This window comes from Buteo buteo, chromosome 6 (genome assembly GCF_964188355.1).
Source record: "Buteo buteo chromosome 6, bButBut1.hap1.1, whole genome shotgun sequence".
In the NCBI taxonomy this organism is placed as follows: domain Eukaryota; kingdom Metazoa; phylum Chordata; class Aves; order Accipitriformes; family Accipitridae; genus Buteo; species Buteo buteo.
Genome location: NC_134176.1, coordinates 2,230,008 through 2,256,735, shown reverse-complemented (window position 1 = coordinate 2,256,735; position 26,728 = coordinate 2,230,008). Strand labels below are relative to the sequence as shown.

The 26,728-nt window shown below is 43.3% G+C and overlaps 1 protein-coding gene across 1 annotated transcript in view; it reads left to right on the top strand.

Moving 5' to 3' along the window:
• The window catches only part of MDGA2 (MAM domain containing glycosylphosphatidylinositol anchor 2), a 382,446-nt gene that overhangs the window by 286,775 nt on the left and 68,943 nt on the right, over positions 1-26,728 (top strand). Inside the window, exon 9 of the mRNA XM_075029427.1 lies at positions 13,070-13,339. Coding sequence (XP_074885528.1) covers positions 13,070-13,339 — 270 coding nt within the window. The remainder of the gene's footprint in view (positions 1-13,069; positions 13,340-26,728) is intronic.

The window sequence follows — 26,728 nt, the reverse complement described above, 5'->3', positions numbered from 1 at the left end:
TTGCGTCTGTGCTGAACTCAGGATGCAGGCATGGGGCACAGCCAAAGATTTCCTGGCTGTACAGCATTGCGCATCGCAAAACAGCTCCCCGTCGGCACGTTGCTTCTTTGCACCATGCACGTTTGTGATATCTGTCGTAACTTCCCCGTTTTGTGCCATTTCTGAGCTCTGGCATTTCAGAGGGGTGGTTTGGGCAGGGCGTCCTCCTCTCTGCTCTGTACACATTCAGTATTATAGGGCCTACTCCTGTAAATGATGAAGTGCCTGTTGTGGGACTGAGTAGCCTAAAAATGAATTTTGCTGCTAAATATTTCAAGGGAACGGGGATGAGTCACTTGAGGAAAGAGTGAGGGTGTAGCATACCTCTCTGGATCGCTAAGGGAGGAGAGCTGAGCACCGTGGTTCAAATGCACCAGGCAGGGGAAGGGCTTTTTCAATATTTATAATTAGGCTTTTAAGAAGGTTGCTTGATACAGCAGATGGCAAATACTAAGTGAATATTTGGTGTTATTTGGGTATCTAAGTGCTAAAGTGTGTTAAAGTTTTCTTTTACCTTTCATGTGGTAGTTTTATTTAACCACTGTGAAAATTCTTCCTTGCAATTAAATACTTGGGATTTTTCATTGAAGCAGTATAATATTTAACAGTGAAATAACTCTTGCAGTTATTTTCTATATTGCTTTTAAGGAGACAAATAATATGTGTGAATTAGGAGTCTCTTCATTCTAAAATTAATGTTTTTACATAGACTGAAGGTAATACCTGAATGTTTGTTTAATTATCTCTTAGAAAAGCATATAGATATTAATAGAAGTTAAACCAATATGTTTTAATAACCATTACCTGCTATTTCCATTAGTTCTTTTATATTTATGTGAGTTTGGTTTGTTTGTCCACTTTTCAGGTTTTTTTCTTAACCTAAAGAAAATTCTGGAAAAGAGATATTAAGTTATCTTCAAAAGTCAAAAAAGGTTTTTTAAAAAGTCATACTTTTGCAACACATGGTAGGATCTTTCCTGCAAGGATTGCAGAAAATATACCTCTGAAATATTATGAAGAATTGCCCTGAGAAGCAGAAGCAGAGACCTTTCTGGTCTTTGCAAGGCAGCAGGGTTGGGGGGGGGGGGGTGGTTTAGAGGTCTGACGAGAGAGTTCCTTCTAATAACTGGAAGGGCCCATCTCATAAAGCAGGGAAAATAAGCAAATAGAGCACAGGAAATGGAGAAAGACAGCAAGTCTGGTACTAAAATAATAATAACAGTTCCCGTGTCTAATCAGGTAGTTATGTTGACAGTTTCTTTAAAGTCACATTGAATCTTGAGTTTCTCCCCAACCGAGGCGCTTGTATTCACTGATTAAATATCCTGGAGGCCTGTGAAGAGATTTGAATAGGGGAAACAATATAGTTTCAGCAGCAGGGAAGGGGATGATTTGATTGAGAGCAGGTTGGGTAGGGCTGGACTGGAGGAATGAGATGTGACGAGACCACATGGAGATGCAATAGAAAGGCGGTTCTGGTAGGACTCCTTTTAGATGTTGCTTTGAGTTCATCTCCGCATAGGTCAGCCCTTTGGTAACTGCGGGAAGGCTGCTCCGGGGAGAACAAGAGACAGAAACGGCAATCCTTCCCCCATATCTGAATTTAAAACAAGCTTCCTAGGGTTTGACAAATCTTCAGTGCAATTTTTTTCATGATTCGTTCATCCCCTTCCAAAACAAATGCCCTGATTTACGATCGCCAGTTGCTGGTGGGGAGCAGCTCCGAGCAGAGGCGACTCCCACGGCTTGCAGCCACGCGTAGCCAGCGTGATGGCTACGTGAAACGGGGACGTACGGCTTTTGTTTTGCATTGCAGCATTGTTGTGGGATTGCAGTCTCTTTTATGGGTCCATAAAACACTATGAGACCAAGTGCATGGCCAGCAAAACTAAATACAGCTCAGACCTACCTGCAAAGTTGGCAGATGAAGTTCGTGTGCGATCTCTCTTCAGCTGAAAAACGCTTTAAAATAAGCGCAGAGTTTATCCCGGCTAGCTCTCGGCAAAGTGTGCAGGCTGCAAGGGTGGCACCAGCGGGTCCCTGCTTTGCCAGGGATGTTCCTCGGTCCTGGGGAGGGGTGAGACAAATTTGGGTGCCGTGACTTGCCCATGCAGAGGGAGGGACGAGGGACAGCTGTTAAGGGTTAAGACATTGCTTCCTTCGTGACGTCTTGTAAGATAAAAAGAGTTGCCACCGTGTTGTTCAAGATTTATATTTTCAGACATTACAATTTTCATTTCATAAAATAGAGGGAATAGCAGCACAGCCCATAAAAGATCATCAACAGAGTAGACGCTATTGAAAGTCTGTGGATTATACCCGTTTCATGGCTTTTTAAAGAAGCTCATCATTATTCAACAATCACATTCTCGCTAGAGCTAGTCAAATAAAGCAAATAATGATTTGCAGATATGTGGGAAAATTAATGTTGCAGCTTTACTCCTAAGTTATTTCTTGTTTGTTTACTCATTTGAATATTTTTCACTTGCAAAAGTTTCACGTGTTTTAGCACAAATATTTAATCTTATAAAACTCAGAGCTGCTGTGTGATGCTTGCTGCTTGTTCAATATTTTCAGAAAATTTATTTTCTTGTCAAGAAGAAAAGCAGGACAGGGGCATCAGCCAGGAAAAATCCCTGCAAATGTCTGCAGCCGGTGGATGCAACTTGAACCACAAAATTGAAGTTATCAAATTCTTCAGAGTGGTGACTAGGTGTCTGTGATTGTAAATCCTTTTGCAAACCATGCACTAACATGCGCTGTTGCAGCCAACGCAAAAAAAAAAAAAAAATTTACACTGAAATCTACCTAACTCAAAATCTATCTAACTTGAAATTTAGACCTTGTTAGGTCTGAAAGTTAGGTTAGCTGTAAAACTTTAGACTCCATTGAAAGCTCAGTCTGGCACGTGCTGTCCCCTGTCTGGATGAAGTGTGAGGGGCAATCTCAGTCCTGCGGATAAGGCGATGTGCAACGCGTTGTGTGCCAGGAATAAAAACCAAGTTGTGTCAAGTGTCTTGGCTTTGTCGTGCAAGTGTTGTCTGCACCAGGGAGGAGAGTTTGCCTTCTTCCTGCACTAAATGGAGCTAACCAAAATTATCCACTGGCATGTGTCTATAGTAATGGCCCTGTATGGTAATAGGTGGGTTTGGCTTGCAGCTGTATTGGGAGCATTCCCTGGTGCTTTGGGGGGCTCACGGCTCACTCTTCTCTGAAACCCAGCTCTGCCAGATGTTCCCCCATGAGATACCTCCTCCTGGATGCCAGCTGGAAGTTGGGACAAGAATGATAAATTTAAGAAATGTCCTTTTTCTTTCTGACTTTACCTTGTTAGATCTTCTAGGATGTTAGGCAGGTTTTGCGTGACATCGTGGTGTTAGTGCAGCTTCCCACCAGGCTGCTGTTATTTCGGTTTTAGTGTATTAAAGGGAGTATGAAAAGCACCTAAAAAGGCACCTGCCAGTGATTTGTGCCTCGTGTGACCTTTCGCTGCTGTGAGCTCAGGCCTTCTCTTTCACCTTTCCAGCTCTTGCTGAATGCCATCCTCACGTGTCTTGTCTGATTTATACTGTTAAGAGTCCTGGAGCAGAAAATGGCAAGTTTTTTTCTGTGAGAATCTGTTGTTAGACCCACTCTACAGAATTGTTCAAGTGTTCAGTAACAAAGAAAACCACTATTGGTTTTAACAAAAATCACCTGAAAACTAATTAGAAACTGATGAGCTTCAGCTGATCCTGGCTTTCTAAGAAGAAAATAGGAGTTTGATGAAAAAGAAAATTATTTAGGGAAAGTCAATTTTCAATTCAGATGTTTTTAAGACAGTTCTTGTTGACCACTACCTATGAAAACTGCTATTAAAGATTAATTTTACAATGCGGGGGGGAGGTACTTGATACGCGCACCATCATGTTTTTCTGGAAGGAGTTAGATTCAGGAGCTTACCCTTTTTCATATATTATTTTTCTCATAGAGTTCTCCATAACTGGCACCCTGTAGGAGCCTAAGAGAGACTCCCTGCATCACCCTTAAATCGCAGCTTGGGCAGAGCATTGCCCGTCCCTGACCTCGTTCACAGTGAGGAAATGCAGGAATGTGCTCCCGAGGCTTTTGGGGCGAGAGCTAAACAGTCCTCTCTGCCTCCAGAATTGCTGGAAGGTCATTTGCTCAAAGGGTTCAACTTATTTGTCAATTAAAGCATCCTCTGTGAGCGACAGTAAGTATCCTCTGCAGAAGTTCAGCTTCATTAGGAGAACAAGCTATTTTTTCTTTTTTTTTTTTAAAAAAAGCTAGAGAATAAAAGTAGATTTTTATTTGTCTGACCCTACCCTGACATGGGTAGGGCTGATAAATTTACCACTATAAACTAAACTATATAGATCCAATTACCTGAGTGGCTGCAATATAATCCTCAGCTTCCTCCTCCTGGCTTGCAGAGATCCGTGCATGCTAAAGCAGTGCAGCTCTCTTGTTCTTCTTCTTCCAGAGTAATTACTGCTTATAAACTGAATTTGGCAATGCAGAGTATTGCTGGGCTCGGAGGACAATATTTTTGTGCTTGTCAGTGCTATCATATTTCATTTATTGGCATGTTATCACGTAGCTGTACTCACTGTCGTGGCGGTGTCACGCCGTGTGGATGACACCCGTGTTACTCTCCAAAGTGGGTCCTGCCCCGAAGAGCTTGCAGTGGGACCGCGGCCCCGGGAGAGAAGCACGGGTGGATGTGGGTGCCCGGAGCGGGGGACCTGACGGCGAACCAGAAGTGCTGGCACAGCCGAGGCAGGGCTCGGCATGCTCGCTGCCAAGTTTGCAGGATGTAAGTTGTCTATTAAGTTTCCTAGGTTTGTTTGTGTTTTTTTAAGTTTAAATGTTGGTGATTTATTTATTTAAAAATATACCTTTTTTTTTATATTAGTCAGATTTTATTACAGTGAAAATATACCTGAAATAGTTCTACCACAGGCAACAATCTTCCCTTTTCCTTTTTCTTTCCAAGATTTTAAAAATATTTTTCAATAATCTTACAACAAGAAAACATTCTCTGAAAACTACTTCACGGGGATTTCTGGGAAAGAAAACAGAAATTGAACAAGAGTTTGGGGCAGATGCTCAGGTGGCATCCGTAGAGCTGTATCTCTGAGGAAACCCACGGTGTCCTGGCTATTGGTGCCAGTTGGGCACCTTCCTTGAGTACTGAGATGTGTCCTACGTAAGAAATGTTTTCTAAGGACTGATGGGAATGTAGTAATTTATATAAGTGTGAATTTTAAAAAAATTCCTATTAGGGTATTTTTCAAGTGCCAGTGGTATATTGTAAAAGCAATGATTGATAAACACTGTAAATACAGTGGGTGTTCCCTCTAGGTGCTGCCTATCCTAATTAGCTCCAATTATCAAAGGTGCACTTCAGAAAGACCGCTCGTTTACCACTGTTTTACATGACGGTGATGGTCCCATAGGTAACCAGGAGCACCGGAGGTCCCCAGCATGATGTGCCCTCCCTTCCCTAGCACTGCGCTTGTCCCTTGGTCCAAAAGGTTCCGAAAATTTCCGTGGTGTCACACCTGGGAAGCGAATTTCCACGCAAATAGGGATTGCCCTTGGCGTGTTGTGGGTTGTTTTCTGTGTACAGGGCTGGTTTGTGAATGTGTGGTTCCAGGTTGGTTTTGCGATTCTATTTTAATTTATGGGTGGGTATGCAAGTGATTTTTTTTTTCTATTTCTGGACGTAATGTTTTCACTTCACTGAAATAAATCCATCACCTGAGGTTGTAATATTTGTCTCTGAGCTTTGCCTGGAAAATCACTGTTGTCATTATCGTGGGGACCACAATCCTTATGTACTCAAGTTTCCTAAAGCTCTCTGGCCATCTAGTCTGGTCTTCTCTGTGTCCTGGACATCAGGTTTTATTCAGTCACCTTCACATCCAACCCAGTAGCTAAGCAAAACCACAAGTTTGACTATAGAATTCCAGAAATACATAAATTCCAAAGTGTGCTTTTACAGTCTGGTCATAGTCCTTTGAATTTTCTGTCTGGTTAAAAGACCAAGCAAGATCTGTAAGGCAGCACTGTAAGAAGTTTCTCATTGCCTCAAAAGAGATTTTCATGATTCTTTTTTGCCTAACTCTTCGGCATTATTAGGATCTCTCAACTTCACAAAATAGAGCCTCTGCTTATTTTTTTCATTTATTTAAGTATATACCCACTTGCTTTCTGCGGGCCTCTGTGGGAACCAAGGGAATCTTGCATACCAGAATCTCAATTTAGCCACCAAACTCCACAAGAGTTAGCTTTAAACTGTAAAACTGTTTATAGTTTATAGGGATTATTATTATTTTTTCAAATGTGTGCATATTTGATTTTTATTTATCTTGAAAAATACGGTGCTCATTTAGCTTCAAAAAGATACAGACAGAGGTTGAGATGCTCCGTTATCCACTGACTTCTGGAAGTTGTTGGAGGCATTTTCATGGAGATCATGCCCTGCCTGGATAACAGCAGCTGTAAATCACTTAAGAGCTGTAAAGACTAAAGAATTTACCTGCCTAGACTCGCGTAGTGCTTCCACCGTTCTCATAGCCGAGAGCGTTTCTCCATGGCACCCAGAGAGGACTGGCTGGTGGTGTCTTTGCAGTGCCCAAAGCAAAGGCAGCTCTCCAGCGGCTCCTCACGGAGCAGACGATGGTGCTTCCCCTTCCCCTGCCTCCTGGGGAAAGGGTCCTGGGTTTTGGGGGGGGTTTGGTGGATTCGTCCTTGGAGGACGGCGGAGGAGGGCTGGCGGGGTGGATGCTGCAGGCGGAGCGGCCGTCTGCTCTCCGCCACGCTGCTTGGCACGTCCTTTGCCATCAGAGGGGTCTTGGGGGTAGTTTGTTTTCGCAGAGCTGGGGCGAGAGCAGTTTAGTGGTCCCAGCTGAGTATTTATACAGATCCCTTGGAAGGGAGCGCTGCTGGAGTGGGTTTGCTCTCCAGCCCTTGCCGTCAGTCTGGCTGCTTCTCCGCGGTAGCCAGGAAGCTGCTTTGAATTTATTTTTTGGTGACGTTTTGTTTTCTACTGCATTAAATGGAACCAAGTCAGGACCTGGAAAGCTTAAAGTGCCATTTCATTTTAGTTTTCAATTGCGTATGAAAATAATCCTCAGAATAGCTGGAGGCGCACGGAGAGAACAGCTGGAGGATGGAGACATGGGAATAACGACTGCAGAGGGGTGGAAATCGTGTAACGCTTTGCCAGCATCGTAATGAGTCCTGCAGTGCAGATGAATAGAGCGATCTTTCCCCAGCATGTCTCAGCATCCAGTGATCTGCTGGAGGCTCTATTCCCACCACCAGTTTTCACAGCCGCTCGTAGGCGTATCGTGCCTGGCCGGGTCCGACTCTGTTCTGACTTTAACCTCCAGAACAAAACACGGCAACGAGTTGCCCAAATGGCTGCAGTGCTTTGTCTGAAGGAACAGTTCCTGCCATTTGCCTTAAACCTGCTGCCGCACCATCGCTTCGCTGGGTCTCTCCCTTTCAGGTAGCTCTGGACGTCGCCGGCTGTTTGCACTGTTAATGAACACTGAGCTGTTTTCAGAGAAATATCCACGACAGCTCCAAGATCTCCTTCCTTAAAGGCATCACTTGATTAGGCTCCGTTGGACTGGACTTTATTAGGAACTGGGTTTTTCTTTGCAACCAATGAATTAATTATATGCATGGGTTTTATTACCGGTTTACTCAATTTTGCAGTATTCTTCCCCAGCTGCTGTTAGCCAGACTCAGATTTAAATCCCCAACGACACCCCCAGCATTGCAGTCTGCGGTACTGCCCACGAAGGTGAGCAGCGGGTGTCTTTGGGTGTTTTCGGGACCCCACGCCAACACCTGAGGACATCCCAGGTACTGTGAACTCCGCAGCTCTTCTTCCCCAGTATCTCCTGTCTTCAAGTCTTTTACTAATACACAAGAAGACACCCCCCCATCCACACCTGTGCACCCTAATCCGTGAGAGCTTGGGGGTTTTTCTAAAAGCTTTTGCTGAGGTACCTTGTTACAATTAAAAAAAAAGGAAAAAAAAGGACAAATACAGCTTTACTGTCAGTTCTACTGTCTGCTACTGGCGCTCCAGGAGTGTGGCTTCTCTGAGCAGCTTTGCCGAGGAAGTCTGCAGAGCTGTATATCAAATGAAAGCGCACAGACTTCCTTTATTTTTAGGTTCAGAACAAATGATACTGGAGGAAGGTAAAACCTATTAAAATATTTGAATAGACATTATATATGTTATATTGACTCTATTGACCTATACAAGCACATATCAGACAGCAGAGTTCCATGCATCTAACTCTGGTATATTTACGCATATATATTAATGAATCATTTTTTGTTATAAAAGCACGCAAACCCCATTGCCAACAACATAGTATGTAATATCTGCTTTGTAACCTATAAACTACTCACTGATGTGGCCTGGGAGACGAAGTGCTGCCTCTACTGGAAGTTGAAGAAATGCCACATGATTTTCCTGAGAGTAATCTTCAGAGCCTGGGCATGATATATCAGAGGCACAGGTGTAGGCACAAAATAAAAAAAATAAAATTGACTGCCTAGCCCAAGCCTTCATTACCAGGCATGATACAAATCCTAGCAAGTAACTTTCCCTCACAGGCAAACATGCCCTCAATAACTTAAGAAAAAAACGAAAAGGAAAGAAGAAAGGCTGCCTTTTTAAGCTAGAATGACTCTGACTTTCCACGGCACATCCCTCAGGCAATAAAATAATTTACAGTACGTTTCAATCAGATATTGGAAACAGCGCTTGCTTAAATCAGCTTGGCTTCACTGGCATTTTAAGTATGAGGTGGTTTAGCAGCGGTCCCTGGCTGGGAGGGTGTGAGTCCCCCCTCCCGCATCACCCCGTCCATCACGGACGTCCATCCCCTGCCCTCCCGGACCCTCAGCCCCTGGTAAGATGGTGTCACCTCACCTGATTTATCATTTACTGCTCTTGTTTTCTGTGGTGCAAATCCCTCCCTGAGAGTAACTAAAGGTTACTCCTTCTCTGTAGCTGACATAGATTGTTGTCAGAAAAACATTCTTATTGGGTCAATCAAATAAAAAGCGGCTACAAATGCAATAGAAACTGAAGCAGAGGCATCAGTTTTTCGTATTTATTCCTGTTGCTAGAGCTGGGAGAGAGAAACTAATTAATTTGCTTAGGCTAGAATGCAAATTGGAGAAACCAAATCAGCAGGTAAAAGTCTCTGCTCAAGGCCACACAGTCAAAATAAATTCACTGAATGGTATGTTTTCTCCTTAACAAATCTTACAATAAAGACCATGATATGATCCGCACCATGAAGAGCAGCTGTCTGGTTTAAAACAAACAAGCATCCTTGCTGTCATTTCTCTTGATAATTAGAGAGCCTTCATTTTCCATTTTATAATCCTTAAGACATGAATGTACTTAGGCTAAAAAAATTCATTAAACATTAATATAAAGCCTGTTTTAACTTCAGACTGTTTGCTTCCAAAGATAATTGTTTAAGAGAATGAACTGTACTTCCTTTGCGGCTTTTCCATATATTTTTCAAAAACTAATGCTGGAATTATGAAAGATAAGAATAAGTACAGCAAAGTAAATTAAATCAAATTGCTAAAGCCTTGGGGAAGAGCTAATGCAAATGAATTAAACACATATAAGTTCCAAACAGCTACGGAGTAAGTTTCTTTCTGAGCATCATTCCTCTCAGAAGATGCCTGAGACACTAGCACCTTTGCTAGCTGTGAAGTCACTATCTTGTAAAAACAAAAAACAGAAAAATAAACTGTTAGCTCTGGCTACTGTTATATATTGTAGTTTTTATCATCCCTTTCCTTTTCCATTAAAGTTATTACCTGCAAAAGTGTAACTCTGAAATGAGCAACCAAAGTTAATTTTCTTTTTCTGTCACTGGGTATCATCTGTTCATGGATAGATGGAAATTCTCTATTTTAAAGACTGTTTTGACCTTAAAGGCAGGGGAAACTTTCATTTAAAAGCTATTTATAAGGCTAAAGTATCCTATAAGTAAATAAACCAGGGGAAGAAGAAAGAGAGGACTGAATACCAATATATGCTAAAAGTCCTTAAAGCGGAGCTGCCATGGAGAGGTGAACAGAGAATTATTGTTCACTGAATGTGGTGCATCAAATGGAAGCAGCAAAACGAACAAAAGAGGAGGACATTATTGCAAATTGTAGACAAGTTTTGGATGTTCAAACATTAAATGGCCTTATAAGTAATGGGCAAAAATGATAGCAAAATCATCCACTAAAGGCTATTTAACACATCACACACAGAGCTTTCAGAAAGTTCCTATCCCAAGCGCTCCAGTGCCCTCTGTGCTCTCCCTCTCCCCCGGCACTCAGGACCAGTGGAGGATGCTGGGCCAGGAGGGTCTTCAGCTGGATGCTCTTCGAGCATCCTTATGCTGTATTATTTGATAGGGTAATCTGTGTCCAGCTCAAAGTTGGTGAGAAGTTTGCTTGGATTTCAAGGTATATTATGATGCTGGCTCTGAGGGTAAAGGCAATAGGGCTGAAGAGGGTGTGGGTATGGAATTATCACAGCTGAAATGGAAAGAAAACTTGGAGAGCTTACTTCTCAGGGCAGAGAAATGACTGGACGATAGTAAATATTAGTAAATTTTATTAGTAATTTCTCTGACATTCATTACATATGATGATTTAGAAGGCATTTGGAAAATACAAACAATTGTAAGACAGAATGCTTTGAGGAAAATAAAAGAATCTGTGAAAGGCAGATCAGGCTTGACTAGCTAAACAGCTCTGCCTCAGAGGAAAGCTGAGATCTGGCACATTTTCTTTTCCAAGAGTAATTCTTATCTTTAAGACAACAATTCTCTGCAAAGCTACTGCCTTGCAAAACTATTAATGAAGCAGAATAAGATGGAGAGATTGTACAGTGAGGGCAGATGAAGGCACTATTGGGTTATGTAGGAAGGGCAAACATGAGACTGGAGAGAGAGACAAGTGGAATTTCTTACTAATTTGTCTTCTCTGATATTTTTTATTCTGTACCTAGGCAGAATGAATAGTCAAGCTGTGATGAAATTTTCTGATGACACAAAATTGGGGGATGTTATCAATGGAAAGAAGGCTTGTGGTATTGAGGATTTAGCATTTCTGGTCTTTTATTTGGAATTCTCTGTGGCTGTACTGCAGCCCATGTACCAGTTGAGCATCTGACTTCAAAATTATATAAAGCCATATGATATTTAATCTACAAGGAGGAAAGATCAGGCTGGGATCGATGGGGTTTTGAATCAGTAGTTTCCATGTCATCTCTTCTTCATCAGTCATTTTTGGGGGAATCTCAGTCAGGGGCTGTTGTCCTCAGAGTTAATATCTGCCCTTTCATCATCCTGCACCACGGAGCCCCGTGTCCCACCTCTGATGCTGTTCATCACTTCTGCCTCTCCGCTCACCTTGCTGCCAAATCGTGGTAGTCTTCCTCCAGTAATTCCAAACTTGGATCATGATACAAGATAAATGGTGATTATTGCAATGAGCTACAAATACGATACGTAGATGTCATGAGCTCTAAGCAGTGTTGTCTTAATATGACAGTCTCCAAAATTTACCTTAAGTACTCTGTGTTTAGCTGGATTCTCGTCTAAGCAAGAGATGGTGAGCAGCAGTAGGCTTGCAGTACATGTGCAAGTATGGTTCCTAATTTACAGGAGCTGAGGGAATCTGTTTACAGCTTCCATTTTGAAGGGAAATAAAGAGTCTGAAGGTTATTAGTATCTGTGATGGAGATAATACCAACCAATGAAGAACCGGAGGACAAGATGCTCTTGGAGACATAACGCTAAAAGAGAGCTCCTTCTGGAAGGAGCATGGCATGGACTCTGTGAAGATCGTTCTCTTGCAGAGCTCGTCAGGGATTTTATATTTTTATGTTTTATGTCTGTAAGACAGGTCTTTTAATATGGATGCAAAGATTTCATGTATCTTACTGGCACAGGAGGCTTTCAGGATTTCTCCTTTCTCACGGGCTAAAAAATGAGCTGTGTTTTTTAAAGAGCCAGGATGTCTTGTCACTCACTGTTTTGCATTCAATTGCAAACACGTGCACGTTTTTCATGCACGTTACCTGATCTAAGTAGCTATGCTGACAAGAGCTGAGTGCCAACATTATTCTGTCCAGGTTGCCCTTATTCTTCTGCAATGATTAAGTTATCAAAAGGCAAATTGGAGGGTGAAGTTAGGGTTTTGCATACACTGTATGTTGGCTATATTTTATTTATTTTGTATTTTACTGGAATCAAAAGTCTGTCAGAGTTTGTAGCTGCAAATCTAAATTATTTAAAATGCAGTTTAATTCAAGTTATGGGAAAACGGCCAATTCTGTGCTTACTGGAATATCAAAACTACCACCTGAGTGGATAGAAAATATTAACATATGATTATATATTTGTTGAAGCCTGAAGGCAGCTGCTGGGATGGGGTGTGGAGGGGTGTCTGTGCTGCTGCATTGGTCCGTCTTCTGCCACTGCAAAGTTAGGTCCCCTACTGAACGCGGAATTGCTGCCTCGATGCCATGCCAGCGTCATTGTTGTCTTGCGCGCTTTATCTAAACCGAGTCAAGGCTTCTATCTCTTTTTCTCCCCCTTCCCCTTCCAGAAAGTCCCGTGTGTCGGGGTCTGTGGTTCCTCTGTGAGGCTCCGGAGTGCTGAGCCTCCTGGGCTGCACAGGCGCAGGACCTCTCGCTGCATCTCAAGTGATAACGTCGGTCAAGTAGCACGGTATCTTTAAGTACTCCGCAGAAAATGTCAATAAGCAGAATGCAATGCCTTGGATGTGTACATTTCTGTTACTAGCTGATGGGTATCTATCGAGGTTGTATACTCACCGTTATTGAGTTCCCTGCTGTGGATGCCAGGTCGTGCCGCGGTGCTCTAGCCTTTCAGCAGCGGCTGATTAACTCTGTCGCTCACGCTAATTCGCTCACGAAGCTCCCACTCTCCGCTCTTGTCTCCCGCAGACCCCCCCGCCGTAGAGCCCACCTTCCTGGAGATACGGCAAGGCCAAGGTCGGAGCATCACCATGAGCTGCCGGGTCCTGAGGGCATATCCCACCCGGGTCCTCACCTACGAGTGGCGCCTGGGCAGCAAGCTGCTGCGCACCGGCCAGTTCGACGTCCAGGATTCCACGGAATACACCGTCGGCAGCCTCTCCCGCGACAGCTACGGCATCTACAACTGCAACATCATCAACGAAGCGGGCGCTGGCCGGTGCAGCTTCCTCGTGACAGGTAGGCTCGGCGGCGTCTTGGTGCGGCGAGGCGATGGGCTGAGCGGGCTGCAGGCTCGCGCTGGGTAACGCGAGTCGTGCTTCAGCTAACGAATTGCCAACGAGATACGTCCTTGGAAGTCGAATCATGGCTTAAGGCAGCTGGTTTGGATTCTGGGGAGGTTGGCAGCAACGTAGGAGATTTAGCTTATTTCAGTGGTTTGAGGATAAAGATTTTTATGTGCAAAATGTAAATATCCCTTCTCTGCAGGCATCTGTCAGTATGCTTTTGAGAGAGGCCTGAGAGAGTCATCAGGCAGCAAATTTCTGCTGTTTGAAGTTTGCAATAAGGCTTGAAATTCCTCTTCTCTTTTGGTACGCTCAGCAAGCTCGGAGACTGGGGTGGGCAGACCACAGTCTCAAGCAACTTCAGGCTACCCAAGTACAGAGGGGTGTTGAAATCTGTTCCTTTTCTCAAAAAGCAAAGGACTTTGTGAAGTTAGCACACAGCATCACAGACTCAGGGAGGATGTGCAACCCCTGCCATGATCTACCCATGTTGTTTAATTAATGCACTGGATTAAGACAAAATGTATGTGTCTTTTATCGTTAGTATCTTGGATCTGAATGTTAAACCGGGTGTTTAGATGTGCAAGTCTTGATTCTTCCTCCATTGGAAACCAGTTGCCATGACTGGAAGACTCAGCTGCCTAATCCTGCAACACCCCATGCCTGCAGCTGACGTTGTGCCCAAGCTGAGGTCCTCTGGTCGCTGGAGTCACATCAGCTCTAGGTTCCCCGTCCCTCTAGGCTGGTTGTCCAGGCACTTTTTAGAATCACTGAAGGGAAAAAAAGCATCTCTGGGAAGTGAACCGTTTCCTCCCAAGCTCTGCGGTGGGTCAGGACCCCCTGTTCCTCTGCACCAGCTGGGAGGGGTGTCCAGCCACCCACCTGATGTGGGCTCTCTCCGGAGGTCAGCACGAGCAGCCCCAGCTTCCCTAAGGATGTCGGAGCAGTAGCCCTATTTCAGCTCAAAATCCCTCCCATCAGCTGCTTGAAAAGGAATGATGGGAAAAGAAACCAACAAAGAAGAAATTCAGAATACGTAGGGGAGAGCTGTCTTAGAAGGAAAGATCCTTCATCTTAGTCGGGTTTTTATTAAGTGACTTGGGTCCTGCTACAATCCAATCTAAGTGAGGTTTTGCTTTTGGGGTTGCTGGCAGCCTGCCATTGTTTAGGAAAATTGGCATTATTATTACCTTCACTGCTACCAGCTGAAAGGGCATGGATTTAATGGATGAGCTGCAGAGCACCTCTCAGGGACCCTGTTCTGCACCAAGTCCTAGATATCAGGATAGGCCCTCCACACACATCTGTCCTAGGAATGAAGGAAGCAATTTGATTCAGCTCCCCAGTGCTTTTCATAAAATTTGGGTTTATAGGAAAAAATGTGGGCCTGCTTTCATGTGGATACTTTTTTTTTTTTCCTTTTGGACTTAGTTGAATGGCATCTCGTTGGCAGGGATTTCATCAGGCCAGCGGCGCAAGGCGCAAATGTGGTGGGAACGCAGCGAGCACCCCAATGACTGATGGCTCTGCTTCTTTCAAAATGTAATCAAGCCTTTGGCTGACTTATCATTCACAGCCTGCGTGGAGGTATTTTCACAGCCACTGACTTCTCCAAATCTTTGGAGTTTAATCCAAAAGGTGGCTCTGAAGGAAACCAGAGAAACAGTCTTTTTCCTTAAATAAGTAAATGCAGTTCAATTTACTGTTCATCATGCTTTGGACCCGAGACTGTGGAAACCTATTCTAAGGCAATTATTTTACCAAGACTGGGGCAATCTTAGTGGCTTTCTGTGATTTATTACCGTGCCAAAGCAAGCCACATAACTGAAAATTAGTACTAAAATGGTTTTATGATATACTCGCAGCCCTCTGTGTGCCTTGCTCATTTTTAGTTTGTACCATTACACGAATTTATGCTGTATGGTTGGGTTAAGGATGCTGAAAGTAACACTTTGACTTTTGTGCTTTCCTCAGTCTTTTAAGTTTAAAACTGACATATTTAGTAAATATATGCTTTGACACGTGGAGCTGAAACTGCTCTCAGGGAAGAGCAGCAGCTGTATTCTGGTCCCAAGTCTCATCAGGACAGATGAAGTTAAAGCACTGGGGAACTGAAAAAGTGTAGAAGAAAAATGACAAAGTGGTTAAAAAGGATGCTTACATTTCACCAGGAATGTGAATACAGAAAAGAAATGGGTCACTTCTTAGATACACGCATGGAGAAAAAAGCCAAATAAATAACCTGGTGACAGGAATCTGGCGGTACTGGAGAGCTTTTCTTTTTGATGGAATAACGGGAGTTGTAGCTGATTTTTAGTCAGTTTTACTTCCAGGTTTTCATGTAGTAGCGGTGTGCTGCAATGCTTATGTTGCAGGCACTGCAGAGAAGCGTTGGTATGCTAAGAGAAAGGTTTTCAGTACAGTATTAAAAGCAGCCTGGATGAAAAGATTTATACTGGCCCTGGAGTTTGAAAAACCTGTTTTTACTGCATTTGTATTTTGAGCCAGATTTGAGAAAATGAAAGCAAAATAAATCACATGAAGAAAAGGGGGTTAATTTATATCAAGTGCACCAGTCTGAGGCAGATTTAACCTGCTACTGTCTTAAAAATAAATAAGAACATACAAGCAGAATTGTATTTGTAGGAAAGCAAAGATGAGTTCATGCTACTCACAGCTTCACTATCTATATATTTTATTCAGTGGTTGATAGTGCATATCATATCCAAAGAGCAACAGAAAGTACATTTCAGGCAGTGTGTTGTTAAAACCCTGCCAAAGCTGGGAGCAGATAGGAAAAAAAGAAAAAAAAAAAGATGCACAAAACACCATGAATGGCACAGAAGCCTCCGTGGAGGTGAAGGACTTGAGTGCTGGAGAAAGAGGCTGGGTGAGCGCAGGGGGGTCCCCTCTCCCCGGAGAGAGTGCTGCTGGTGGTGGGTGCTCCTGGAGGCACAGACCTCGAACCCTCCCTGGGTCACATCCTGGCTCCTGCCAGCCCCTGCCACCCCAGGGACACCTTTTTCACAGCAACTTGGGTCTCTTCAAGGCAGGGGAGGTGGAACTCTGTATTTTCTAGGTTGCTGGTGTGCAAGAGATTGATGAAGCAAGCCCTCGCGTTGCTGTCAGAAGGGCTGGTGCTACAGCGGGGCTTATTTAGCAATGTTCTGTGCACCTGGGGAGCTATTTAGGATTAAGATTACCCGTAATTGAGGTTACCTGGCAAGTCTTGGCATAACACTTTATTTTTGGCATCTTATAACTTTGGCAAGTTTTAACCACTTGCGCTGAAATTTGCTATGCTGGTGGCTGCCTCAGGCTGACTTGTTCACAAAAATTGCTGTCCAAAAAGGTTTTTCTAAGTAAGGGAAACAACATTTTGTTTCATCTACATTAAATTGCTGCAGCTCTTTAATCAATATATTTAAAAGGGCCAGATACACATCCTTGCACGATTCCTTGCTTAAGTTACACTGGGAAACCTGTCTGTCCATAGTTTATGGTGCTGGCTTGACAGCGCTGTATATAATTTGTGAGATACTGTTTAAATTAATAATCATAACACTGGGTAGTACTAAACAAAGCTCTAATGGCATTACGTTGGCGTAGTTACTTTTACCAACTAACTTCTGATCCCACCATTGAGCAATGATGGGTTTGAATATTGTTTTTGTGTTGTTCTGTATTGTGGAAATTTTTCGCCATAGAATACTGCATTAATTAAGAGCCAATCTTTAATTATTTACTTATCCAGTCTTGCGTCACACCTTCAGTGCTTCTGGCTAAAAAGCAACGTCAAGCCAATCAACTTGTAATTATGTAGGTTATAATTGTTACCTACCAGCATGAGCACAGCTTTCCCTTTCCTTGGAGCTTCACTGGTGTTACCGAATTAAGGGCAGAGCAGAACAAACCTGAGGGCATGCACGTACCCGGCCGTGTCCGCAGTCTAGCTGGGGATGTCCACTCGGTCTGCCCCTGCCTTCCTTTCCCTCATGCCTTAGGAAATCGGAATCTCCGGAGCTGGACACTGAATCATCCCTTCTGTATGATCCCAGCATCCATTCCCAGCAGGAGCTGTGTGATTCCTCATGTAGCCTTGTGGGAACATCCTCGCTGGAAACTTGTTCAGAAATTTCTGCCTCAGTGTTTCTTCTTTGCCCTTGGCACCATCCACGGTAGTGCTGTGGTCTGTGCAGCGTTGAGCTGAAATCCTATCAGAATTACCATCCAGCCTTTTGTGAAAGCCAGATGCTTTTGACACAAGGGCATCATCTTAAAATAAATTGCAGACACTTGAAATTGCAGGGTATCGGGTTCTTCTCCATGGGTCTGTTAGCTGAATTAAACAGTGTTCTGCCGTTTAAAGTTTTATAGCTTCATTAATCCATTTTTTATTAGGGAAGGCCTTTTGCACTGAACTGAGGGACAGAAATGTATATTGTTTGTAGCTTCCCATTTTAAATTTTCTTAGAAACTCTCTGGCATTCATGTAAAGCAACAAGCAAAAATTCTGTGTTAGAAAGCTTGTTTGGAAGCAGATTCGTTGTACTCTTTTTACCTGTACAAGCCCATAACATCAGGATTTTGCCAGTGAACTGTTTACAACGTTTGGTGGTTTTTTTTGCCAGTGTGAAGGCAACTTCCCAAGCAAGTAATTCAGTGTAATTTTCACGAGCTGAACTGGATGCGTGTTGGCTGGAAGACGTGACAATGCCTCTAATGTCAGTTCTGTTCCTCACTGTATGGTTGCCCATCGTGGAGCGATTGACCAGCGTCTGGACTGGTGGAGGGACATGCGGGAGCTGTCTGCTGTATTTCTCTTTATGAATGCCTCAAATTCAGCAGTTTTCCTCTCCATTTTTCAGGAACCTGTAGCTATTGTGCCAAACACTTGAGTCATTGCGGCTGGGTAGTCCCTAGCAGTGGTCAAGGGATGCTGGGCGTTAGTGAACCCTTGCTTGCAATAGTTTTTTTCCAAAACCATTTGTTCCTTCTCGTTGTTCTAGCCGACAACTGCTAGCAGTTGCTTTGGGTTATTTGTGTGAGTTGACCAGTTGACCAGTTCGGTTTTTCAGTAATAGCTCTCGCATGAGTACAATGACATGGACACATTAGGAAAGCTCATTGACAAGTGTGGAAGTAGAACCGTGGGGATCAAGAATAATCTACCTGTCTAAAATATTTAGAAGAATAGTCTTCCTAAAGTACTGAAAGATTAACTGGTGAGTTGAAAACAATTATTCACTTTTCTTTTTCTCAATGAGATGTATGCCAGCACAGTTTAAATGAATATTTTCATTACCTTGGTGAGCTTTAAAGCTATCAGAGACCATCCTATCTTTCCTGTAGCATCAGCTCTTCACACACTCTTGGTTTAAGGGGGCTGTCTAGGGAACTCGGTAATCATAACTCAGGGGCAAAACCAGGTCCCTGGCAGAAATACCAAAAAGTAAGATTTTTACCCATTTGAGGTGTATGCCAATTAATTTTATGCTCATTTCTAAACAAAACTATAACCCAGAACTGAAGCGAGCACGGCCTGAGTATTCCCCCTGACAGCGCCGCGTTCATCGGTTAGCTCTGTGACACTGCTGTCCTCCCCCCGCAAGGACAGCTTCTGCCAGATAAACCTATGAGCCTCAAACACGCGCAAGTGGGGAGTGATAATATGATTTTATGCTCTAATTCTTTGTCTGGAGAGCCTTTCAGTAATCACGCTGTTATTTTACCCAAGGTATGAACCTTGCTAGCCCATAGCCTCCAGCCGGTGGTCAAAACCTTCCCCAGCCCTCTTCGAGGACAGTGGCTGTGCTCCTGTCGTCCAGGCTCTGCTCCAGGTACAGCGGGCAAGCTCCTTGGCTCTTTCCTTGGAAGCTTTGGAGGAAATTATGTCCATGTGGAAAGGTTCAGCGTTGCCAAACGGGCTTCGTAGCTTCCTGAGCCAGGAGGTGGCAGGATTCCTGCTCCGTTCCCTGCATCCTCCAGGATGGTAATGTCCCTTTAATTTTAATAATAGGAACAGAATGGTAAATGACAGTCACAGGCGTGTTACTGGGGCAGGTTAGGGACAGCTGTTGGTCTCTTAGGAAGCTTGTATGGGAAAGGCACGTGCTGTGCTGGAAATACAGACATTTTCTTTTCTTAGAATAAATCAAATATCCTCCTTGGTAGATACAATTCTGTTTCTCTTATACACATTTCCCTCAGTGGGAATTAAGGAATTATATTTGCTTTGTTCTTTTAAATATTTATCTTTTTCTTTTAATATGTGACATTTTTCCTCCAAACCGTTTACTGTCGATATTTTTGGCAGGGTAAAACCCTGGTTCGACTGAAGTCTAAAGAAAACTGATCCACTTTGGTGAATTCAAAATTTGTCATGTAGAGTCAGCACCGGAGGGCTTGAGGGTTGGTGGATTTTTTTTTTTTTAATCAAAATCTTCCCTGTTTATGCTATCTGCTTCTCTAATACTGTGTTATCTCCCCAATGCCTTCTTGCATCCATCCTCTGCGTCCTCTCTGTTCAAGCAAGTCCCCGCACGGGTATGTGGGAGCCCTGCAGCAATGTGCTAGTGCCCGTTAGCTAGCTGCCATTAATTTTTAATCTAAAGATCCTCTCTTCAGTGTTATTATTCCTGTTTGTTTATTTCAGCTGTTTTTTTTCTACTGAGGGTTTGGGGTTTTTTTTCTCATTTTATCATCTTAATGCAGAGCAGGGATTGTCTTTGCAGCTGGGTGCCCCTGGGGCCGCTGCTGAAGGGCAGCACAGAGCAGCAGAGTGGGTCTTCGCCAGCGTTCTGCCACGTTACAAGAAAATTCAATTTAGCCATTTTCTCCCTTAGAGTATTTGTTAGGCACTTGATATCCTTTCCCTCCAGCTTAAGCCAAATTTAGTACTCGAACAATGGGCGAGACAGAAGGATGAAGAGGGGAGGCGAACTGCGGGAGGTTGTCCTCTTGTCTCCCTGCTCTCGCCCATGTCATCCTCTCCCTTCTCCGCTCTGCTCTCCCCACACAGCCCACACTAGTTTCAGAGCATGGAAAAAAAAAAATGTCATATGAGGTCAAAGAATGTCCACACAATTATACCAACAAAGTACGTAAAAATCTCTTTTAAAATACCTGACTTGCGCTGTCAGGTACTTGGATGCTCCTATCCTTCTGTATTCTGTTGCAGTTCTGTGCTCCATCTGCTCCCTGCCCCCAAATCCTCTATTTTACCTTCTTTGAGCGTTAGACAAATCATTTATTTTTCTAATTCATTATTCTGTCATAAAGATTACTTTAAATAAAACAATTTGGTATTACTCTTTAACGTCCAAATCATTTTGGAGCATATACGCATTGTCTGAGGTCATTTCTGAAACCAAAGTGCTGCTTGGACTCTCTGCCCGAATTTCTGCGGGTCATTTGTGACCGGCTGCTGGCTCCAGACCATGGAGCACTAACCTACTTATTGCTTTTAGATACTTCATCTGCCTCGAGATTAGCCGTGACATTTTCCTGAACCGCTGAGATACTTCTGGTAGTTTGGCCCTGGGTCGTTCGGCGGTGCGTTCCCGTCTGTCAGCAGGCACTCAGATACTTGACTTTAATGGCCAATTTTCTGACGGTTATCCTCTTGAAATCTGCCGGAGTGCAAGGCTGAGACTGAGGTCCGATTCCTTTTGCTCTTTATCTTCTTCTCTTGGGTAGTGTTATTGAGAGCCTCGGATTGAATTTTCATCTCCTTACTGCTGATTTACAGCCTGAACAAAGATGCTATCGCAGTGATGTCTGTTTTGGAAAATTGCTTTAAAACCATGCAAAAGTGGAGAACAGCGCTTTTTTTTTTTTTCCTTTTTTGTCCTTTTTTTTTTTTTTTTTTTAATTCAGTGCTCACAAGACCAGCTGTCTTATTTTCATGGTTGTCAGCAAGCGCAGAGCCCCTTGACTTCAGTGGGATGTGCGACTGCTGGGCAGCACGGAGAAGCGAAGCCATCCAGCAATGCCAGCTGGTCCAGCCCAGCTCTTCCTCCCGAGCTGGACACCATGGAAGAAACTGGTGTAACACTGGTTTGGACATACCCACGTGCTCTTTTGTGCCTGTCGTGAGATGGCTGAGCTGTAGGAACCCACTGTAGGGACTGTGTCACTGCCCACGTCTTGTGTTCAGGTGAGGATCCCACTGAAATGACCATGTCTGATTATCAGCCTGGATGTGGAGGTCTCTCTTCCCCAGAAAGCAGATGCACTATTAGTAATATCCTAGTGACAGAGGGACGATTTCTTCCATGTGCTTTACTGAAGAGGAGGGTTCTGGCCACAGGCTGCAGCGCAGCCAGGATAGCGATGGCAAAGCGATGAAGGCACCGTCCCTCCACCCAAACTAAACCCAAGCCTTTGTACTACTCTCTGCTCAATTTAATTACTACTTAAACTGTTAAATTCCAGCTATGTTGTCTTTGCCCGTGCATGCTGTGTTCTTGAGAAAATCAAGTTCCAGCACACTGCAGAAATTTGGGGTCTATCGCTGCAATGTTATCAGCCCTGGGACCTCCTCACTGTGGATGGGGGAAACTGATGTCTGATGTCTGTGAGCTCCAGAAAATAGGGTAAGTTTAGAGATAGGTTAGAGAAGAGGGTTCACGGTCACATTCCAAGTTATTCAGCATCCCCAGACTGGTGTACTGGCATTTCCATTTTTCAAGGTGTAGCAGCTAGATTTTCAGGTGTGAAAATGTCCCAGATTTTTCTTCCCTCTTTCCTTACAGTGACACAATTGTGTTTTGAAAAAAGTCAAGACCCAATGCTGCTTTGTTCTGATGTTTCAATACATGACTGTGAGGGGAGCTTTACTGAAAACTCACCTGTATTTAGTGGGGCCATTTTCTCCAGAAAACAGAATTAAAAAAACAAATCTGATTTAAAAACAAACAAACAATCAAAAAAACCCAAATAAAAAACTTCCGTGCTGGTTTTCTGGAGAAAATGCTGTGTTAGTATAGCTAGAGAATCTTGTTTCTTCTTCTTTTAGGATTAAATGTAATTGAGTGTGTTGTCAAGAACCTACTTCATGGCCGATATGTCAAATACATTAATTAGATCAATAGCTTCAGGTAGTCTCAAAATGCCAAATAAAAATGAAGGATATCAGGCAGAGCATGGTCCCTTCTCTACAACACAGACCAAGGCAAAGTCCTTTTCTCCATCCCACGGGCTGTTGTGCTGTTTGGGTGCAGTATGTTTAACTGATATAGGTTATACAGAAGGTGGGAGTTTTTCACAGGAGAACTACAGGGTCATTTTTTTCCATGAATATTTATTTTCCAGAGCCTGCACAAATTTCCAGGGGAAAAGAGTTTCAGTTCTTAAAGTAAAAAGAACTGCCGCCTTTGGTCATGATGCAGTTCATGCCTTGACCAAAATCTGATGTTGTTTATTCTATTTTTTTATTAGTTAGGGGGTAGTATCTGCTTTGTGTTAAGCATTTCACACTTGTACAAGAAGGAATATTCACTGTCCTGAAAAACCTAAAATATTAACAAAAGAGAAAGTTGTGGGTTTTTTTTTTAATAAACTAAACAAATCCTTATGTAGCACACAACAGAAATGGCTTTTTAATATAATGAGAAAGAAATGGGGGCCTTCAAAGATTATGTCAGAGAGGTTAAACCCAGTAAAATGGAGTATGTTTTTTGAAAAATTGCCGAGTTCAAAGAAAACCTAATCAAACATCAAAACAGCTTCTTTAGTGCAATAAAATGTAATTTTTTTCCTCAACTGCAGAATTCATGTTTGTGCTAATCTAAATAATTTATATGAATACAGAAATGAGATCCCATTAAATCTTTTAAAACAAGGTTATTTTTTTCCCTCAATCAATTTTGTGGGCAGTAAGAATATATGTGTACTCTGGGAAGAGCCCTCTGGATGCAGGTATGGTACTTTCTGGAGCAGGAGGTTGGATGAGTGGCATAGTCATCTGTTAAATCAGCCTGAAATATGGAAAAAAATTGAGGATAAAAAATAACTAAATAAAATAATGAGCTAGATCCAGGGCAATCAACAGGTTCATGCTTTCATTTTAGGAAGGATGTGGTCATGGAGTGCATCTGCAATGGGAAGCGCAACGGTGGTAGAGGGAGGTTAAGGACACCTCAACCTCTCTGTTGCACCAGAAGTTCAAAAACCATATACAAAAGAGAAAACTGAATCAGCAGGAGAGGATGAAAGTTTCTTCACCCTCATCCTACCTTTTCCGCAAAGCCAGCTCAACACACTTCATAGCGTGGGAACTGGAGAGCTCATTTCAGAGCTCAGATAAAGAGAGAAAAGGTTTTGCTGGGAAAGGGGGAGTAGCAGCATCTTTCTCCATCATCAACACTTCCCTCTTTTCCAGGCTGAGTGTTTTAGACCAGAGGAATCTTGTCTTTAACACTGAATTGTTTCAGGATTCAGTTTTTAAGAGCAAAAACAGAGGGAAACATCGATTTTTGTTTGATTTCGGGCAAAATTTGCTTTTCATTTTCAGTTAAAATTAGAATCAACAGTAAATTATTCACTTAATCCTTATAATTAACTTTGTGCATCTCTTTTCAATATGCCAGTTTCTTTAGTGCATCTTTTACTGTGGTTCAACTCCACTGTTGGCTTCTGTTAGTGGTATCAGGGTGGGTAGGTCAGCGTGCTGCCTGCCCAGACCCCTCAGAGGTGGGTTCCTCGTCCCCAGGACTGGCAGCACTACGTGAGCTGTTCTTGGCCCTGCTGGACATGCTGTGGCAGGGTTCCCAAAGTGGGTTGCATCAGTCTTCCACGGTGTTTTTCATCTTGGGGCCGTGATGGTTTTCTCCATACAAGGCGACTCCTGGCTCTTTTTGAGGAGCATCGTTGCCTGGTAGGTGCATTAAGGGGAGTCTCAAGGATGGAAGCACGTTGCACCGGCAGCATCTGGCACGTTGTGCTGGGACGACTCCCTGCTGCCTCTCCAGTGGCTTTTACCTCCCTGCAACTTTATAGGCAAAAAAAGCCCCCAACCCTCCCATAAGGAGGTTTCTGAGAAGCAGTCGGGGACTGAGCTTATTATCCCCGTCCCTCCAGTGAGGTAGGCAGTGATGGTGGCACAACGAGCCCTCGAGGAGTGAATGGCTGCTGATGGCATCTCCTGGTGTTTTAAAGTCCCCCTACTCCTCTCCATACATAAAAAACCCCCACAAATGAACAGACTGATGGCAGCAGGATGTTAAATAAGTGCATGGGGCTCAGCTGTACCCTGACTCAGTAATCATTTAACAGAACAGCAGAGCAAGATGCCAAATCTTGCTGTCCCCAAACCCTGGCACAATGCTGGGGGCATTTGTTTCTTCCCCCTCCCAGTTTTTCCATTTTCTTTCAAACTGGAGGTCATGCTGTACAGATTTCTAGAGGTAACTCTCAGTCCTTCTCAGCTGAAGGATATTTTAGATTTACCAAAAATTGCTCAAGCTATTACCAGCTGCATTGAGGCAAGATGGGAGGGATGTCCCCATTCTGTCTGATGGCTGGGTCTGAGCAGCCTTGAAGTCTGTTGGCTTTTGGTCCCGGCCCAATTCCTTACAGAATCATGCCAAAAAGGAAACAAAATTATGTAAAAGATTTAAACTAAACTTTTTTTATTTTATTTTTAATACCAAAAAAAATGATGTAAAGCTACTGGTTGTATGCTGAAGATTTTTTGCTTTTTTACACCAGTATAACAAAATCATGTAAGATGATTCCAAGCTTTGGACAGATTATAATCCATCAATGTAAGAGATTATGTCAATAGAAGAGAATGGGTTTAGCACTAAGAACTTACTGATAAAACACCTTCAGACCTTAGCGTGTCCCAGTATAGACAAGTCATAAGACATTAATCTATGGACTATTAATAAGACTATTTTCTGACCAAAGAAAAGGTTTATGTCCTTTCCTAAACCATCTTTAACATATTTTTTTACAGTTAGAAATTGAGAATTAGTTTAAGAAATGCACTTCTGTATGACTACGTGGTAGGGTTGGCTAGAGAAGCAGTGCTGTTTTTCAAGGCACCTACTGCCAAAAATGATTGTACCGCTTCAAAGTCTGGGCAACTCAAACACAATTTTACACACTTGAAACAGGAACAGTACAGAGTGACACAGAAACATGTCAAGAAAGAGAGGTGATAGGGGAAAAACAGTGAGAAAGGGAGTAAGTTGGAGGTTCATAATCTAAAATCCTGTTTGAAACGACACTTCACCTTTAGATAATGTACTTTTCTTGAATAGTGCAGCCAAACTCATGAGCATTGCTACAGCTCTGTTGTTTCAGTGGAGTAACAGTCAGTTTAAATTAATTAAGCTCCTCTGAGACCTTGTATCCACACTATATCATTGGCTTCTTTGCTGTAGCAAGACTCAGGACAGCTTTGACAGTCGTGTGTTTTATTGAATTATGAGGTCTGATGTCAGGGATACACTCCTGCCCATCATCCAGACCACAAAACAACCCTACCCCTTCTGTTGTTGCTTGTGTTTGATGAGCAAAATAATCTGTGTAAATTATCCAACAAGCTTTGTCATTAGCAGGAGCAGCCAAAGACTGAAGACATTTTTCAGTGACGTGACTCCTGTCTTGTAGACTGTGTTTGGAGTAGTTACTGGGTATGGGTGCCTTGCTGGCAGACTGTCTTTGAGCATAGCTGAACCTCAGAAGAGTCAGAAGCACAGATGGAAACCAGCAATTTGGATTTAAATTATCTGTGCATACAGGAATTTTAAGTAGCATACTTTTTTTCTTGCCTGCTTCTTAAGTTGCATAGCCATTCTGAGAAATCATCAGCTTGTAATGGATTACAGCAGGTCATCCTCAACTTTGAGCATATACTGCCCTTTTTGGGAGCCCCGTTCCCTGAGTGCAGGACTTCTGATGCCAGGCCCAGGCTGTCGCTTGCTCGCAGGTGAAATCCAGGGGTTTAGCTGAAGAGAAAACTAGTATACGAGGATCCAGGCTTCTTGAGGGCAAGCTGGCACCTAGCCATGGACCAAAGCCTGCCACATGCAGAGATCTTCTTCCGGAAGCCTATTCAGGGACACAGAAGCAACATGCTTAAATATCAGTAAGGTTCATTCCCCTAAAAGGGGTGCAGTATTCACAGAGGGGATTTGAAAGGATGGAGGTCTTTGTCTGTGACTGTGACTTTAGGTAAGGACCGCCTGGTCCTTGTGCCTTCCTCCTTACTGGCTTGGGGACCAGGCTGCAATGCGCCCATGTGCCTCATCCTTCTGCATCAGCAAGGCTGGATCTCCTGGTGCCGTCCCTCTGCTAAAGCTGGCATTCAATGCCATCTAGCTCCCCTATG